The sequence below is a fragment of the Siniperca chuatsi genome, linkage group LG18, assembly GCF_020085105.1.
Source record: "Siniperca chuatsi isolate FFG_IHB_CAS linkage group LG18, ASM2008510v1, whole genome shotgun sequence".
Taxonomy (NCBI): domain Eukaryota; kingdom Metazoa; phylum Chordata; class Actinopteri; order Centrarchiformes; family Sinipercidae; genus Siniperca; species Siniperca chuatsi.
In genome coordinates this window covers 11822213-11837790 of record NC_058059.1, presented here as the reverse complement: position 1 = coordinate 11837790, position 15578 = coordinate 11822213, and the positions used below count along the sequence as shown (strand labels likewise).

The following is a 15578-nucleotide window of genomic DNA, read 5'->3' as shown; positions in this document are numbered from 1 at the left end:
CTCAGATCTGCCGATTCTATCATGTGTTTGAGGTTCTTCCCTACCTGTCTTCACCTCCAGTTTTCCAGTTTAGATTTTCTGAGTGACGTTTCCCTTCTATTTTATTTTCAAATGAAGAATTTTGCTAAATGGGCATCACACAACAAAGCCTTAAAAGTCTACACCCTAAATCCACTAAAGTTGTCCTGGGTGACAGACGTTTGTCGTTTTTCCAGTTGGTGGGAGCTGGGAGCGATTTCAGTAAGTCATGGTTGGGACCTAAAAGAGAGTGGCGGTCTGACGTGTCTGCCCAGCGATGTGGCCCTCCAACAATTACACAGCATTAGGACAAAACGATGGCCAATGTCTCCTGAGCTGAGGCAAATTGCAGGGGGACTATGCAAAATAACTACTGGGTGCATTTAAATGGAAAGCTTTACCAGACACTAAATCATCATACAATAACTAATCGGCATCTGCTCGTTGCCTGTCAGTGAGGAGAAAACGAGCAGCGCAATCACTTTCCTTCCTTTTAACTAAACACCAAAATTGACTGGGAAGGCGCCCGTCTTCCTCTCCTTTATTTTCTGCCTCAGTGCCCTGAAAGATGCCAAATGAGTGCGAACAGGAGAGGGGTGAAATGACTACCCTAAAAAGCCTTTTGATGCATACTCTTTGAGGGAGGGAAGACGAACTGAATTTTAAATACTGGAGGATGAGAAAGTCTACAGTTCCTGTGGTGTTATATGCCAGTTGTAAACGAATGGTTGTCTTTCTCAACTTTCAAATAAAACACAGTATAGCAACCTAAAACTTAAAACGGTGTTTATAAATTACCTTTATGGTTTTTGACATGTTATGTATTAATTAAACAAGCAGCTCCAGATTTAGATTTCTGCCAAAACAGATTGAAGTATAAATTCTAGCTCAAATAAATATTAATAATTTTGATTCCTGGTTTGGGGTGAATTTCAATTAACTTCCTGAGTTTACAATGATAATTTAGTTACCTTTGTGAGTGTCTTTATTGCCTATAAAACAACAAAAGTATTGAGTGAGTAACTGCACTATGGCTTAGAGAAAAGCCTCATATAAAAACAATTTCCACCTGACCAATTAAAAACACATTTTAAAAATGTTGACAAATTCATGCCTCTGAGTAATACTTGAAAACTCATGCATGCTCACAATGACAGCTCAAACTTATAGGCTATTGGATACAAAGAAAAAATACGGGGAATAGGCTTGTTTCCAGTGAGCGAGAGATCAATGCATTTCAATTCAAACCCCCTGCAGGTGGACCTGTCCCAAAGCCATGGCCCTGAAAGAGAGGAAAAGGTAGAGACAGAGAAGGCGGGGGCAGGAGGTATTGGTGGGAAATGGGGCATGAAGCGCACCATCATGTAGCACAGAGCAGCTCCTTTGGCAGTCTTTGCTTCTGCCATATTGTTGTGCTAAACGTGGCCCATACAGCAAAGAAGAAGGCTGACGCATGAACTTAAAGCAAGTAAATTTCTATCTTTCCACATATTAGTTGCCTCATTGGTTTTCAATCGAAGCCAACAGAGCCAAAAGAGGCAGAGGTGGCAGGAGGGATAGGGGGAGGAATAGAAGGGAGAGTTGAGAGGGAGATAGAAGAGGATGGTAAAAACATCTTTGGCGCAATGGGTTGGAAATGACGCTTAAATCACCATGTTTCAAGTCTGTCCTTCTCTTTAAAATGCAAACATGGCAAATTGAGACAAAAATAAAACAATATACATGTTGGAGAGATATTTATATTCTTAACACCCAGAATGTTTTGGTTAATGTTAGGGCCTCAGCTGAATTTAATGAGGACAACAGGCACTTCTACATGGAGGCAAAGCTACAGTGATGCAGAGGTGGACACAGGGAGCCCTCGCTAAGTATTACAGGTCAGACCAATCAGACCTGAGGGCAGCGAAGGCACATGACAAACGCTGACCTCTTTGCTTCAAAAGGACACATTCAGATGAATACATACACCTACAAGCCCACTTCCTTTCCCTACAGGCAGTCTTATGTCCATCCATCTTTCCAGCCAGCCATGCGACCAGCAGAAAACAAGTTTTCATTTCCTCTAGGTGAGCAGGGGCTTGGCGTTACGCTCCTTTACTCTTGGTCAACACGAGCAGTGGCCCATCAGCTCCGTGATCAAAGAGCGGAGTGAGCCCGGGGAAGCTCACTGACAGAGGCTATAATTAAGACTGAGGTGATGTTTTAATGACTCAGGACGAGTGTCAGGCTGCCTCAGGCTGGGCCCTGACTGCTCATGTGTGGAGGGGCAGAGACAGAGGGAGGAGAAGAAACAGGGGGTGCAGGGTGTGGAGCCCTCTAACAATTGGCATATTGCTAATCAAATTTGATGAATACCAAAACATAAGAAATATATGTAATAAAAATATGATCTGGGGTGGGTGATATGGTTAAAATCCTCTATGACAAAATCCTCGCAATTCTGCAATATATCATTATATAAAAGATTTTCTGGAAATTCTAATTGGGCAACATTTATATATAAAATAACCAGATGGAAATGTTTATGGCTAATCCTGTGAATTAAATATCGGGCAAATCACAAATCAAAATCCTGTAAATTCGATATTGCCATAAAGCAGTCCTGCTCACCGTTTTGCAACATTGCCTACAATGGTCAAAAACAAGCAGAGATATTGAAAGGATAGCATTTAGAATATCTAATATCTTTCAATGAAAGATGGACGGTTGAGGGTACACATCGTCATATCACCCAATCCTAATGCCAACAAAACCAGAATCTAATGTGGGAGCATGATTTGTTCAACTTAACGACAACCTCTACCTCAATGCAGTCAACAGGCACATGCTAATATTATTAAATGTGACTGTATAAACATGATAACAGATAGCGGGAGTTGCCCTGGGTGCATGTCTTCACATAGGTTAACGCTGCCAGACGGGGGTGAGTAAATATAAAAAGTCATTGTGCTACAGGCAAGATGGTTTAGGGTTATCAGGAAGGATACAGTGTTAATCATAGAGTAACCTGAACTCTGCTGACTCTTATCTACAGGAGAACATATGAGCGACCATTTGGACATTTCCTAATCTGACTGTGTTGAGCAGAGAGGGGCCTTTGTACCACAGGTGGGGGGCATTGGAGGGTTTGAATAGTTGAGGTCCGCCCTGAGCCTTTAGGGCTGTAACTGAAGGAGAGAGAAAGGCCGATGCACAGAGGAGATACTTAGAATAAGATGACCTCTTTCACATGTCGTTCTAGGTCAGTCAGAATCTGTCATGTTGGTTTGAGCGATTGGGTGAGAAATTCACTTTGTTGTTGTTATACTGGTTATTTTTAGAGTTTAGAGATATTGTCATTATGATGTTTACCCTGACCCTAATTAACAAACATACTTGGAAAAAACCCAATTGCCAGAAGGGCCAGAGGTTGTGGCTACTGAAAATTACTTAATTATTTATTATTATTACAGCCCGTTCAAAGTTCAAAATATCATTTCGTGCCCTGGGTAATATATTCAAATCCTTTTACCACTCTGGACCCCTGCACCATAAATATTTCATTGTATTTAATGCCATTAATCGATTCAATATTGGAATAAATGGTCCAACACAACACCCCTGAATGAAATCAGTTACACAATACTGTCATCATGCATCGCAATGCTATTGAGCCGGTTCATCTCATTCTTTTCAAAACATTTCTCCACAGGCCGACCACTAAAGAGGCAGCGGAGGGGTGGGAAAGGGACAGAGAAAGAGAGAGTGAGAGAGATAGAGGTCTGTGAGTTACAGTGGCCCTGCCCCTGCATCTCCACTCCAGCAGCGCGGGACCCCTCGCCTCCCTGTGACACCCCGTCCATTGGGGACTCATCTGTCTGGCGCGCTGTCTTTGTACTTTACTGTTACTGGTGACATTTTGGTGTCACGGTGTCACGATGAAATGGCTCCCCTCCCACGTAGCAGCCTGCGGCGGCACAACCAGTGGAACAATGAGGTCCCGAGAAGTTGGGGCTGGAACTCAGGAGGCCCCAGCTGGGCGCAACGCCCTAACCCTTCCCCCTCCCTGGCTCCCATGAAATCGGGAATTAGTCGAAGCGTTGCTGACGACAAGTCAGTGTCTGTGTGTCCCAGGCTCTTCCCAGGGCCTAGCGAGGACCCGGGGTGAGGAGAGACAGAGACATAGACACAGCGACCAAGGGATGGGAGCTTTGGGGGTCACTGGGGGCAACCTGTATGTACTGCTTTGACCTCTGACCACAGCAGAGATCAACTCTGTCTCACCCATGGCACTGTGGGAGAGCGAGTCGTGTTTGTCTCTGGTGGTGCTGGCATGGGTCAGCAGAAGGGACAGAAGCCTTACTGCCATGTTATTTTTACAGTTACTCCAAGTGGATGATGCATTGTGCAACTGTATGATGCAACTGTACAAAAAATATGTAATATTTTGTCTGTCTGCTGTTGTGGAAATGATAGCGAACATTGTGTGTGAGTGAGGGAGAACAACGGAGATTATTTACTGTAGTCAATAATAAACTGTACCAATTTTAAAATCTATTTCTGTGTAGGTTGATATAATGTTCTATGTAATTTTGTCTGGTTGTTCTATTCGTTTTAGCACTAGATTACATCATGATAAATTAGTAGTACGAAACATTTTCAAACAGGTACTGATCTAAAGATAACATTGACCGTCCAGATGTTTATATAGAATCTCAAGACATTTTATCTAAAACTCTTCAGGTGAACCTTTTCTTTTCACCTGTACAAATGTCTCCAGTTCAGTTTTTACAGGTTCTTGACTAATGTTGTCAGTGATTAAGATTATAAATAAGCTACTTTGATTAAAGTAAGTATTGTCAGTGAACCTACAATTGTGCAAAAGAAGTTGTTGTTTAAGACAAGTGACTTTATTGGTATTTAACCAGCGCTTATTCATGACAGTATTCAGTGTATATGCAAAGAAATGTCTAGTTACTGCAACTGTGTCAGTTTCTGTTTTAGAATTGATTAATTTTTACTGTAAGCACATTACACTCCAAAGGGTGAAGGGGTCAAAAGGAGAACAAAGGAATAATTTAAAGTAGGACTCCTTTTTTCAAAAATTGGTAGACATGCCATTCGGGAACTGGCCTTACCTTAGGATTCTCCAGGATGCCAGACTCGTAGCTGTAAAGAAACAATTTAGAAAATGACATTCTATTTAATTCTGATTGGAAAAATAGGACACTGAAACAGGAACTAAAGAGGTGTATCACACCAGTGCTACCCACCTTATATGCATGAGGTTGGCGTCCATGCTCCAGGGTGCCCGAGGAGTGACAGGCACAGGGATGCCATGTTTCTACAGTTTGACAGAGAAAGCTGTTACGTTACATACTGTTTGCCGGTAAGCTAACGGCACCTGAAGGTTAGAATAGAGACTTTGAATCAGAGATATACACTTGTCAGTGTGTACAGAAAGTTCTGAATACAAGGAACCAAGCAAACTATTACCAATAGCTGGCCTTTTTCCCAAAAACTGCTTTTGTCTTTTAGAGTCCACAGTGAAAAGAACAAAAACAAACAACAAAGAAAGATATTTTTGGTATTTTCAGGAAAAGTCAACAATTCAGTTTTAAGATTGCGCAATTTCACAAGTACTCCACAAGCCAGCAAGAGAATAGTGAGGACTAAAACATCATGACCACCCTCTAGTGGGAAAAACTGGTATACACCACCATCTAATGGAACCATATGAACAAACAGCCAATGAATGTGTGTGGTCTCAGTAATATAAATGTAAGAATGGTTAAGTGTGAAATTAAATTACAGGTAGAGTGGGGATACAATAATAAATTATACTGTATTCGTCACTATAGGCATCTAAATTCAATAAACATGGTGAAGGGATTAATTTCACTGCTTTTTCACAAGTTTTTCATGCCAAAATTTCAAATTTTATACTTTTATGAACTTGAAAGTTCATCAGTGGCATATTTTAACATTATTTTTGGACTGTTTGTCAAACAAATGAGTAATTTTAAGATATTACTTTATGCTCTGGTAACTTCTGATGGGAATGTTTGGACATTATATAGACCAACCTGAACTATGAATTTTGTGATTTTGACATTAACAGACTGATGGAGTTACCTGTGCATATTCCATCAGGTCTTTTCTCCCCCGGAAGCGGTTGTAGAACTCAGGGATCCTCCACGGTGCAATGATCTGAACAGCACAAACAGAGTGAGAGTGTTGGCCCTGCTGCTGCATCATTTCAACAGATGGTGTGCCAAACAGTACAAGCCATAACCTCCATACAGTGAAACAGAAAATGTACCTTAACGTCAGGGTAGTGGGCGTAGCATGTGAGCTCAAAACGTATCTGGTCATTGCCCTGAAAAACACAAACTCAATGCTTCAGCTCTATGTACCACATGTGAGGTGTGTCAATGTTCATCTGTATTTAGCAACTGAAAGTGTGCATAGCAGGGCTGCAACCAACGCCATGGATCATATCCTGCTTGCGTTTTCATTTCTATATTTTCCAATACAGTGCTTGGTCTCTTTCTTCATTATCAGATACATTACTTAGGGTCTGTATTGTAACTGTATTATGTGATATCTGTCTCCATCTACAGGCAAAATAGGGACACTGCATTTCAATTGACAACAGTCTCAATTTAATACATTTGAAGTGGAAATATAAATAAATTATAAATTTGTAAAGGTATTGAATGATAAACTGTATATTAAAAGGGACAGTTCACCCCAAAATCAAAAATACATATTTTTCCTCTTACCTGTAGTGCTATTTATCAATCTAGATTGTTTTGGTGTGAGTTGCAGAGTTTTGGAGATAGACCGTAGAGATGTCTGCTTTTTTCCAAATTTAATAAGTTTGAAGTGGAAATAATACAAGAAAAAAGTAATGTAAAGGTATTGAATGATAAACTATTTTAAAGCAATACAAACATAGATATATGATTTCTACTACTTTCAATTAAATTATAAATATATTTTTACTTAAACTATAAAAACCTTGACCCCACAGACACTTGACATTTCTCCAATTAGCACAGCTGCAGCTAACAAAGAGCTTCATGTTTTGACCGATGAGATATAGTGAAGAATTAATAAATTTCAGTGTAACTAATTGAGCATTAATTACATTGTCATTTTGTAATAAGAATTACTACAACTTAGATCACTGCTCGACATAGGAGTGCCCTGAACTATGTTTTTACCTTCCAGAGCACTTTATATTTCTCTGGACCACACAATATGTGAAACTGACTCAACACGCAATCATTTTCCAGTTTTACAACACTTAATTATTGTTTATATTATTTTCCAGGTGTAATTTTAAGATAAAAGTTGAAATAGACAATGCAGTACTGTTTCACAGCTAGAATATCCCAGTAACACAAGAACGCAGCAGAGTCAATGTGGCAAAAAAATGAAAAAATAAAAATTGTGAGCACAGCCAACTTGTCATGAGGGAATACAGATCTTTGAAACAAGATATCTATATACAAAATTTCCTGAAATGACCTTGACAGGATTACATATAAAGTTGTCAACTTTTGCACAGAATCCAGGCTAATATTCAACATTTTTCACTCAGTGCTCACTCATACTAATCAGAAAAACATTTGGCAGGCTTCCATAGCACGAAAAGATATTTGCATTTTCCTTTGAAGTGCAGTGACTCATTTAATTTAGCTGATGATTCAGAACAGTGTGAGGAAAAGTGCAGGCAATAGAGATGGTAACATCTGTTTCAAATTCACAGGAAACATCTATTTTCTTTCAATGAATGGATGACTAAAGAGAAAATTATAGTTTCTGAATGATGGAGGACAGAAATGGCTCTGGGGACGGTAGATTTCTGACTTACTGTAGCAGTTTGGTGAAATAAAAGTTAATGTTCAACCCTGCAAACACATGGCCTAAATCCTCATGCCAAGACTACGACAGTGACCTTGTTAACTCGTTTGTGTTTAGAAAAGACTGGCTGGAACATCCTTGTGGATCAGGCAAGTCCCAAAATCTTTAATTTTCAATTTTTTTCTGGGTGCTGGGATTCAGTCATATTAGCTTGATAGATTCTTGGACATTATCCTTCCTCAGAGTGTAGCCTCTTTGTATGTCTTGTGTATGGTTTACCTTTCCTGTGGCACCATGGGAGACAAAATTGGCACCTTCCCTGATTGCAATCTCGACCTGACGACGGGCGATGCAAGGCCGTGCTACCGAAGTGCCCAGCAGGTATCGGTCCTCGTAGACAGCATTGGCCTGAACTGCGGGCCAGATGAAGTCCTTCACAAACTCTGCACGCAGGTCTTCAATAAAAACCTACACAGGAACGGAGGTCAGGACACAGAACAGGGCTTTCTGTTAAGTCTTTGATTATATTCATCTATGGGCCATTTTATGTGAGAAATATTGAATTATTTATGATATCTTCCCCTTTTAGGAAAGGTGATTGTTTGCCACAAAAGAGCTTTGTCTCATTCTGTAAGTATGTGATGTGAAAACCTTGCTCACTCAAGAATCAGAATATAGCAGCTACTGATTTCCATTCTTACGGCATGCTATGACATTGTACTTGAAGAGGCTGGAAACTTACGTACATAATTCTTCTTAAGGCCATAGACAACATTTTAAAAGCACTTCTTTATTGGTGTATCCAAGTGCTTAGGGGAAGCTCTGACATCTGAGATTTGACAGTCAGCTGGCAAAAAGCACTACATTCATGAGCCATGTTTTTGGGAAATGTGGATAAAAAGGATAAAGTGAATTTGGTATCTTACTGCAAAAAGATTGATCTTCAGCTTCTTGAATGTCAGTGTTTCCCACCAGCACATGAATGCTAAATATTCAAAAAAGTACCGGCATGGGACACCCTAGGGGTTAAGGCGCCGACCATGAATCTCTGGTTTGGACCTTTCAACTGAAAGGACAAGAGACCTTTTGTTTATTGCTCACCACTTCTCTCTCCACTCATTTCATCTCTCTACGGTCTAATGAAGACTTAAAATGCCAACAAAAAATAAAAGTATATACCAGTATTATGTGAAACCATCTGCTGCCTGACAGTTAAGAAATCAATCTGAAATCTTTTGTCATTTTTGGAAAAATACCGGGTAGGAACATGCAAAATTACTGATGATGTTCTTAGAGCACCATCATATTTCATTCTGTCTCTTACCTTCTTTGCACCGAGCATTTCTGCCTTTTCCCGGGCAGCTTCAAAATCTTCATTTTGCCCAATGTTGGCCTAGAAAAACACACATTGAATTGCACACCAAAGTGATGCATTACGAATACACATTTTCATTAATATGTGCAAGGGAAACTACATCAGCACAATAAAACAACAACAACAACAACAACAACAACTGTGCAGTTACTTTAGTTTAGAGTTCCTGTGGAATGACATGCAAGCCCTCCATATATAAACATGCAGGCTCATCGTGACTGTGCAAGTTTTAATTCTGACTATCCATCATCTTGTAATCAGATCACGTCCGTTGATGAGATGTAATAACCTCCTCACAAAAAAACAGCCAAAACATGAACACCTCTTAAAGGCTTGCAGAAACCTGTTTTCTGATCTCTGGAGTTGAACACATAAGGGAATATTTTCACAATACTGATCTAGTCTAGTCTAACAAACCTGACAAATATGCAGCACATACACTTAGTATGAAACACTAGTATGATATTTAAGCACTCCATTTTAATTTCAGTGCTTTTCTGATCATACATTCACAGTAGATTAAGGATGAGTCATATTCAGTATATATAACAAGTCATGACATAATACTGCAACGGCACTATGTCAACTCTTTTCATTTACTTGTTAATTACATCTGCATACCAGATGCATTATTTAATTTTATTTAACATGCAGATAGTAACAGCCCAAATTAAAAACCTCATCATTGCCGCAACATGCACCACAAGCAGTTATTTCTGCCTGGATGTTTGTTGACGCAAGTGTATACTTTTGTAATTTCATAAGAAATTATCAATTATGCATTGGATCAGTGGCTGCTATTCTTCTTATGCTCCACTGGAGAGCCAAAGACAAAAAGATTTGGAAGGCTGCACTTTACGTGCTACAGTAGTGAACTATTAACTTTTTTCTCCACCTTCCTTCCTCTGGGCCAGATGTAGTTGGGTCCCCTACCACACTGTTCAATTACCTCTTAAAATAATACAATCAAACTGTAGAGTTCAATATGAAGTAGGTTTAATGTAGCTTCAAACAGAGTACATGTTAAATCGAGGTGATCCTGGAACCATCTGAATAACCTCCGTTGTGTATCCACTCTTATGCTCAATGCTTGCTCCTCCTGTTGTGGGCCTTAAGGCAAGGGTCCTCCTCAATTTCCTCCTCTAACGTTGTCTGCCCTCCCTGTGAAACCACTGTTTCATCTGTCCAGATCTTTCTTAATAAAATTACCCTCTTCCTGAACTAATGGTGTCCTTTTTCCACACAGCAGTAACAAGATTGAACCCTTGCTGGAATTAATGGCGTCCATTCCCCACAGCAGTTGGCATGTATACAGAAAGCATGCACATTTTCTCTCTCAACTCTCATGTATGTCCCTTAACTGTAGGCACTATTATAATCTCAAATACTATCTAATCTAAAACATTACAAATACAAATGTATTATTACAACATCAATGATTAAGTGATTATTCATATACCACTAATGACTAATTCCCACACCCTGACTATAGACCATCATCCACTCCCCCCACACCGAACCACAACATCACTGAATGAAAAGTTAGACAACAAGAAAATCCTGCCTGCTGTGCAGTTCTAAACTGCCACAGAGCAAAAAGTAAATCCAGCTAGATTTGCACTGCCATTATGAAGGGAGAGCCTATGGTTGGGAGATAACTGGTACTGCCGATCTGACAGGTTTTTAGAACAGCCAATTGTGCCTATGTGCCAAATTTTGTCAGCTGTCTGGAAACATAAACCAAGACAACTGTTGCACACACACTGGTCTCTAAACCTTACCAAGTACGTGATCACATCGTAGCCCTGTTCCTTCAGCCAAACCAGAATACAGGATGTGTCCAGTCCACCGCTATAGGCCAGAACCACTGTACCTTTAGACATGATTAGGGCCGAGTCCAACAGGTAGAGGAGCTGTGGAGTGGCAACAGAGAAGAGACAGCAGGGAGGAAATTACATCAATAGTTGATCAAGAGAAAATTAATCGAAAATTGTTATAATCTAGCTTCTTAAATGTGAACACTTGCTGCGTATACTTTAATGCTGACTGTTGAACGGACAAAATAAGCAATTTGACTAAGTCACCTTGGGCTCTGGGAACTTGTGATGAGCATTTTTCACTATTTTCTGACATTTTAGAGACTAAATGATAAGAGGACTGGAAGACAGTTTAATCAATAAAGCAAATAATCATTAGTTGCAGCCCTTGTCCTGGGGCGGAGGTATGGTGCTCTGTCTGCACTGGTAGAATGATCTACCAGTGCAATCAAAATGCTTTACAGAGGGGTAACACATTGTGTCAGGTGTCAAAATTGATTTTTTTATATATATATATATATATATATATATATATATATATATATATATATATATACATACACACACATATATATAAAAATTAAGTTGCTCATTGTGTCTTCCTTTTTAAATGTTACTTGGTAGTCAATTTAAATAACTTTTTCCAACTTAAAAAACTGAGCTACATCACTTGACAGTATCATGTTGTCAACATCCAGTTTGGTAGATTGTCCCACTTGACAGAATAAGATAGTTCTTGTATTTAATTTGGAGATTAAAAAAAATGAATACAAACAGCATGGTCTGAGAAGGATGATGAAATTTCTCCAGGTAGTTTCCTAACTTCCTGAATCAACCACATTTTATTGAAGAGGAGGAGTGTGTGTTCGTTCGCGCCAGATGAGAATGTTACTGACTCATTCATTAGTGTGTGCGGTGTTTTCGCGTGGTAAAAGTTTTACCGTGTGAAACTAATTATTTTACAGTAAAACAGCGTATTCAGAGAAGAACCGTTGAAATCAACCACGGGCAGCGTAAACGGTGAACACGTGCACAGCAATTTTGGTGAGTTATTTCAAAGCGTCATGGGTCATTGACCATCCTAACTCCAGTTTATGTACGCGTTGTCTGACACGTGGCGACAAGATTTATATTAATTAGCTAAACACACACCCATTATTGTCTTTACGTATTTCGCCACATATATTGTGTTACCCATGCCAGATGAAAACCCTCGCGAGAAACCGTTGCTATTAGATACCCTTCGGTGAAACTCTCGGCGGTCGCTGTGACTGTCAAATAAAACCTTAAATTGAAACATAAAAACACGAAGGTGGGTTGTACTTACGAAAGAGTGGGTTTTATCGGATAAACAAACGTTGTCCGGAAATGTTGTTGCCGTTAATCGGTCGGTGAAGAGTGTAAGAGGAAAAGCAACTGCGTGCTCTCCTCTCTTTACAGGCAGTTTGATTCACTGCTGCCAGTTGCAATCTGACTGGTCCAAGAAGAGAGTCAACGTTGCGTCATCCCGTTCACGCACATCGTACAATGATGAAAGATGCTCTGGAGTTGCATTAAGGCTATTGTAGGATGCAGCGTGTTTGGAGCTTGACCCATACAAGCAACTAAAATCAGAACCAGTTAAGTTGCAGTTTACATCCATGTCTGTCCAGACTCATATAATATATGTAGTGAATACTTGGAAGCAATTGAATAAAAGGTATAAAGTGCATTTTTTGGCTAAATGGAAGTCATCACTATATTAATGATACATATGTATGATTCCAGTGAATATACATTGTTGAACTGACTACTGAAGGATTTGCAAAACAGGTGCACATGCACTTGATTACTATGTAAAGGTGGATTCTTATAGATTATACCTAAACAGAATGGGGTGCTTTTGTTTTCTCCTGGCATTTTTAGATGCGAAGCCTCTCTGAGCTGTAGGTGAAACTCACTCAGTCACTGACACGGACAACCCGAAAATATCCGGAGGCATTAAATCTGGCGTCTATTCAGTTGGCTGCAATCTGCAACCTCACCCCTAGATGTCACTAAATCCTACACACTGGTCCTTAAAAGTATCAAAAGTAAAAGTACTCGTTCTGTTTCCTGTTACTGATATATAACTATGTATTACATTATTAGATTGAGGTGGATGTAAAGGGTTAGAAAAATGTATAAACAGGACGTTTAAAAGAAAAAGGAAAAAAGGCATAAACAGTTGTTGGGACTATAGTACAGTTCATGGATAAAAGAATACGTTAAATGTGTTAACAAATAGACACCCACATATATTTTATTATATTATGTCTTAAATAGTGATTAAACTTGTTATTTTGTCAGTGCGATATTTAAACAGGTCACTAGATGGCGCACAGCGCTCGGGAGGAACCTGAAACCCTTAAGAGGCAAGCGCTGCAGAACAAATCCTGCAGTCGAGCTGAACTCAAGCTAAAGTTTTCTGCCTCTTTGTTTCTACATACAGGTGGGTTAATTTTCCTGAAACTCACATGCATGTGCCCCAGGATGAGGGATAAGAGTGTGTGAATCCTTGGTGACAACGTACAATGTTTAGTGGTTTTGCAGTAATGTTGAAATGGAGATGTTAGCTATACACTGCCATGCTAGGCTAGCGGACCTGTTGCTAATGGGTAACATACACAGTACAATAGAAATGCTAATGAGACACGCGAAAGGGGTTGTTTTGTTTTGTTGACCTACCTGAAGATGCATACAGTGTCAATGCATATAGCTCACGTTCTGTTAAGCAGTTTTCCTGTGTATGTGTGTTTGTTATTGACTTTAGAAGAGACGTACTGTAAATACAGTAATTCGTGAATGTGAGACAAAGGAGTAGGAGTAATATGAGAGGTAAATTTAATAGTTACTCACTGTAAGGTTGTGTATTATGGTTTGATATGCAATGTGAGGAAAGTGTCGAACTATGGGAAATGATAGTTACAATAACCAAATAAGAATAAATTATGGTTGTTTTACTGGTAAATATGTAATTCAAGTGCAACTGAAGAACAAGGCAACTTATGGTCCTAGTGTTTATTTCACAGTGCTTCAATTGCAATGTATTTACATATGCTATGGTTACTTGTGTATTTTCTGTAGATCTGGTGATATCTCTTATACTTAAAGATACTGTAACTTACCTGATGCTACAACGAGCAATTTGATTGATCGGGAAGTCATTGGTTTAGTATTTCCTATGTTGAGGGCAGAATAAATTCTGCATTCGAGCTGAACGCAAGCTAAAGTTTTCTGCCTCTTTGTTTCTACATACAGTTACAGGGTTTAGGAACATACCCCTCCCTGACACCCACCGGGGGGGGCGGGCAACATGGAGTTAGTTTTAACTACTTTATAAATAGCACAGTTAGGTATTTTAGGGCTCCGGCCTCTATAGGTTTACAAGATACAGTAAATCTGAGCAGCTGTGAGATGATTAATAAGGGAGGAAAGAAGAAAAAACAAGGTTCTGTAACAGTCATACATTTTTTTTTGGCACTTTTCTCGAATCTTTTTGTTTTTGTGAAATATTGGATAGTTTTACCTTTTTGAGTCTCAAATGGTTATTTAAATACAACCATGTGAGAAGTTTAGAGGGGAAATGTCTCTTTGGTGGAACTGCTAACAAACTCATAGACATCTGAAATGTGACAAGAGCCCCATCTACAAAATGCTTTTTTGTAACGTCACACTCACCAAAAAGGTTGGTGAGCCTTTGGTTTAATCTTTAACAATGCATTGCACTTTATAAGCTTATATGTTTAAAAAAAAATGTAAAATCTTAAAAGTAACTAGTAACTACAGCTGTAAAATAAATGTAGTGGAGTAAAAAGTAGAATATTTCATCCCAAAATGTAGTTATGTAGACGTATAAAGCAGCATAATATGTAAAAACTTGAGTAAAGTACCTAAAAATTGTACTTAATTGCAGTAGTTGAGTAAATGTATTTAGCACACAGCAGACTATACATTGCAGCTTTATCATTTGTCAAAAGACCAGCCAGTACTGCTAGAATCATACTACCTGAGAGATGTGAAGAATTTCTTAATGATTTTAATAACAAAATAATGGAGATTCGTTAGCACATTAACACAGACTTCAGAGAGTTTGATGTTGACTACTGCCCACCTGCAACATTAAACATTAAAGCCTTGAAGGGTCAGGCTCCTGCCTATATCTGTGATCTGCTAACTCCCTATGAGCCCGATCGCAGCTTGAGATCCTCTGGCAGGGCCCTGCTGATGGTTCCAAAATCTCGTCTTGTCACTGAAGGTGACCGGGCCCCTCAGCTGTGAAACTCTGAGCCTGAGGATCTCAGGCAGGCAAACTCCGTGTCCTCTTTTAAATCTATCCTTAAAACTCACTTTATCTTAACTGATGGTATTTGCTGAAACTATCTAAATTATTTTATCCTGTTTTATATCTTATGTTTTGGATCTTGTTGCTTGTTTTTATTGTAAAGCATGTTGTAACTTTGTTTTTGAAAGGTGCTAAATAAATAAAGTTATTATTA

The 15578-nt window shown here is 39.2% G+C and overlaps 1 protein-coding gene and 1 long non-coding RNA gene across 3 annotated transcripts in view; one reads left to right on the top strand and one right to left on the bottom strand.

Moving 5' to 3' along the window:
* ass1 (argininosuccinate synthase 1) overlaps positions 1–12585 on the bottom strand; it is a 27165-nt gene extending 14580 nt beyond the window's left edge. The window contains exons 1-9 of one of the 2 annotated variants that reach the window (XM_044175095.1): positions 12389–12585; positions 11026–11157; positions 9194–9262; positions 8149–8337; positions 6320–6376; positions 6133–6207; positions 5271–5341; positions 5136–5166; positions 990–1010 (exon numbers count right to left, since the gene is read on the bottom strand). In XM_044175095.1, coding sequence (XP_044031030.1) covers positions 990–1010; positions 5136–5166; positions 5271–5341; positions 6133–6207; positions 6320–6376; positions 8149–8337; positions 9194–9262; positions 11026–11127 — 615 coding nt within the window. In that variant the 5' untranslated portion in view covers positions 11128–11157; positions 12389–12585. The remainder of the gene's footprint in view (positions 1–989; positions 1011–5135; positions 5167–5270; positions 5342–6132; positions 6208–6319; positions 6377–8148; positions 8338–9193; positions 9263–11025; positions 11158–12388) is intronic. The other variant, XM_044175096.1, reaches the window with a different exon arrangement.
* On the top strand, positions 11720–15578 carry LOC122866001. The gene is made up of 2 exons (XR_006375591.1): positions 11720–12105; positions 13532–15578. It is a non-coding gene; the product is annotated as an uncharacterized LOC122866001 (long non-coding RNA).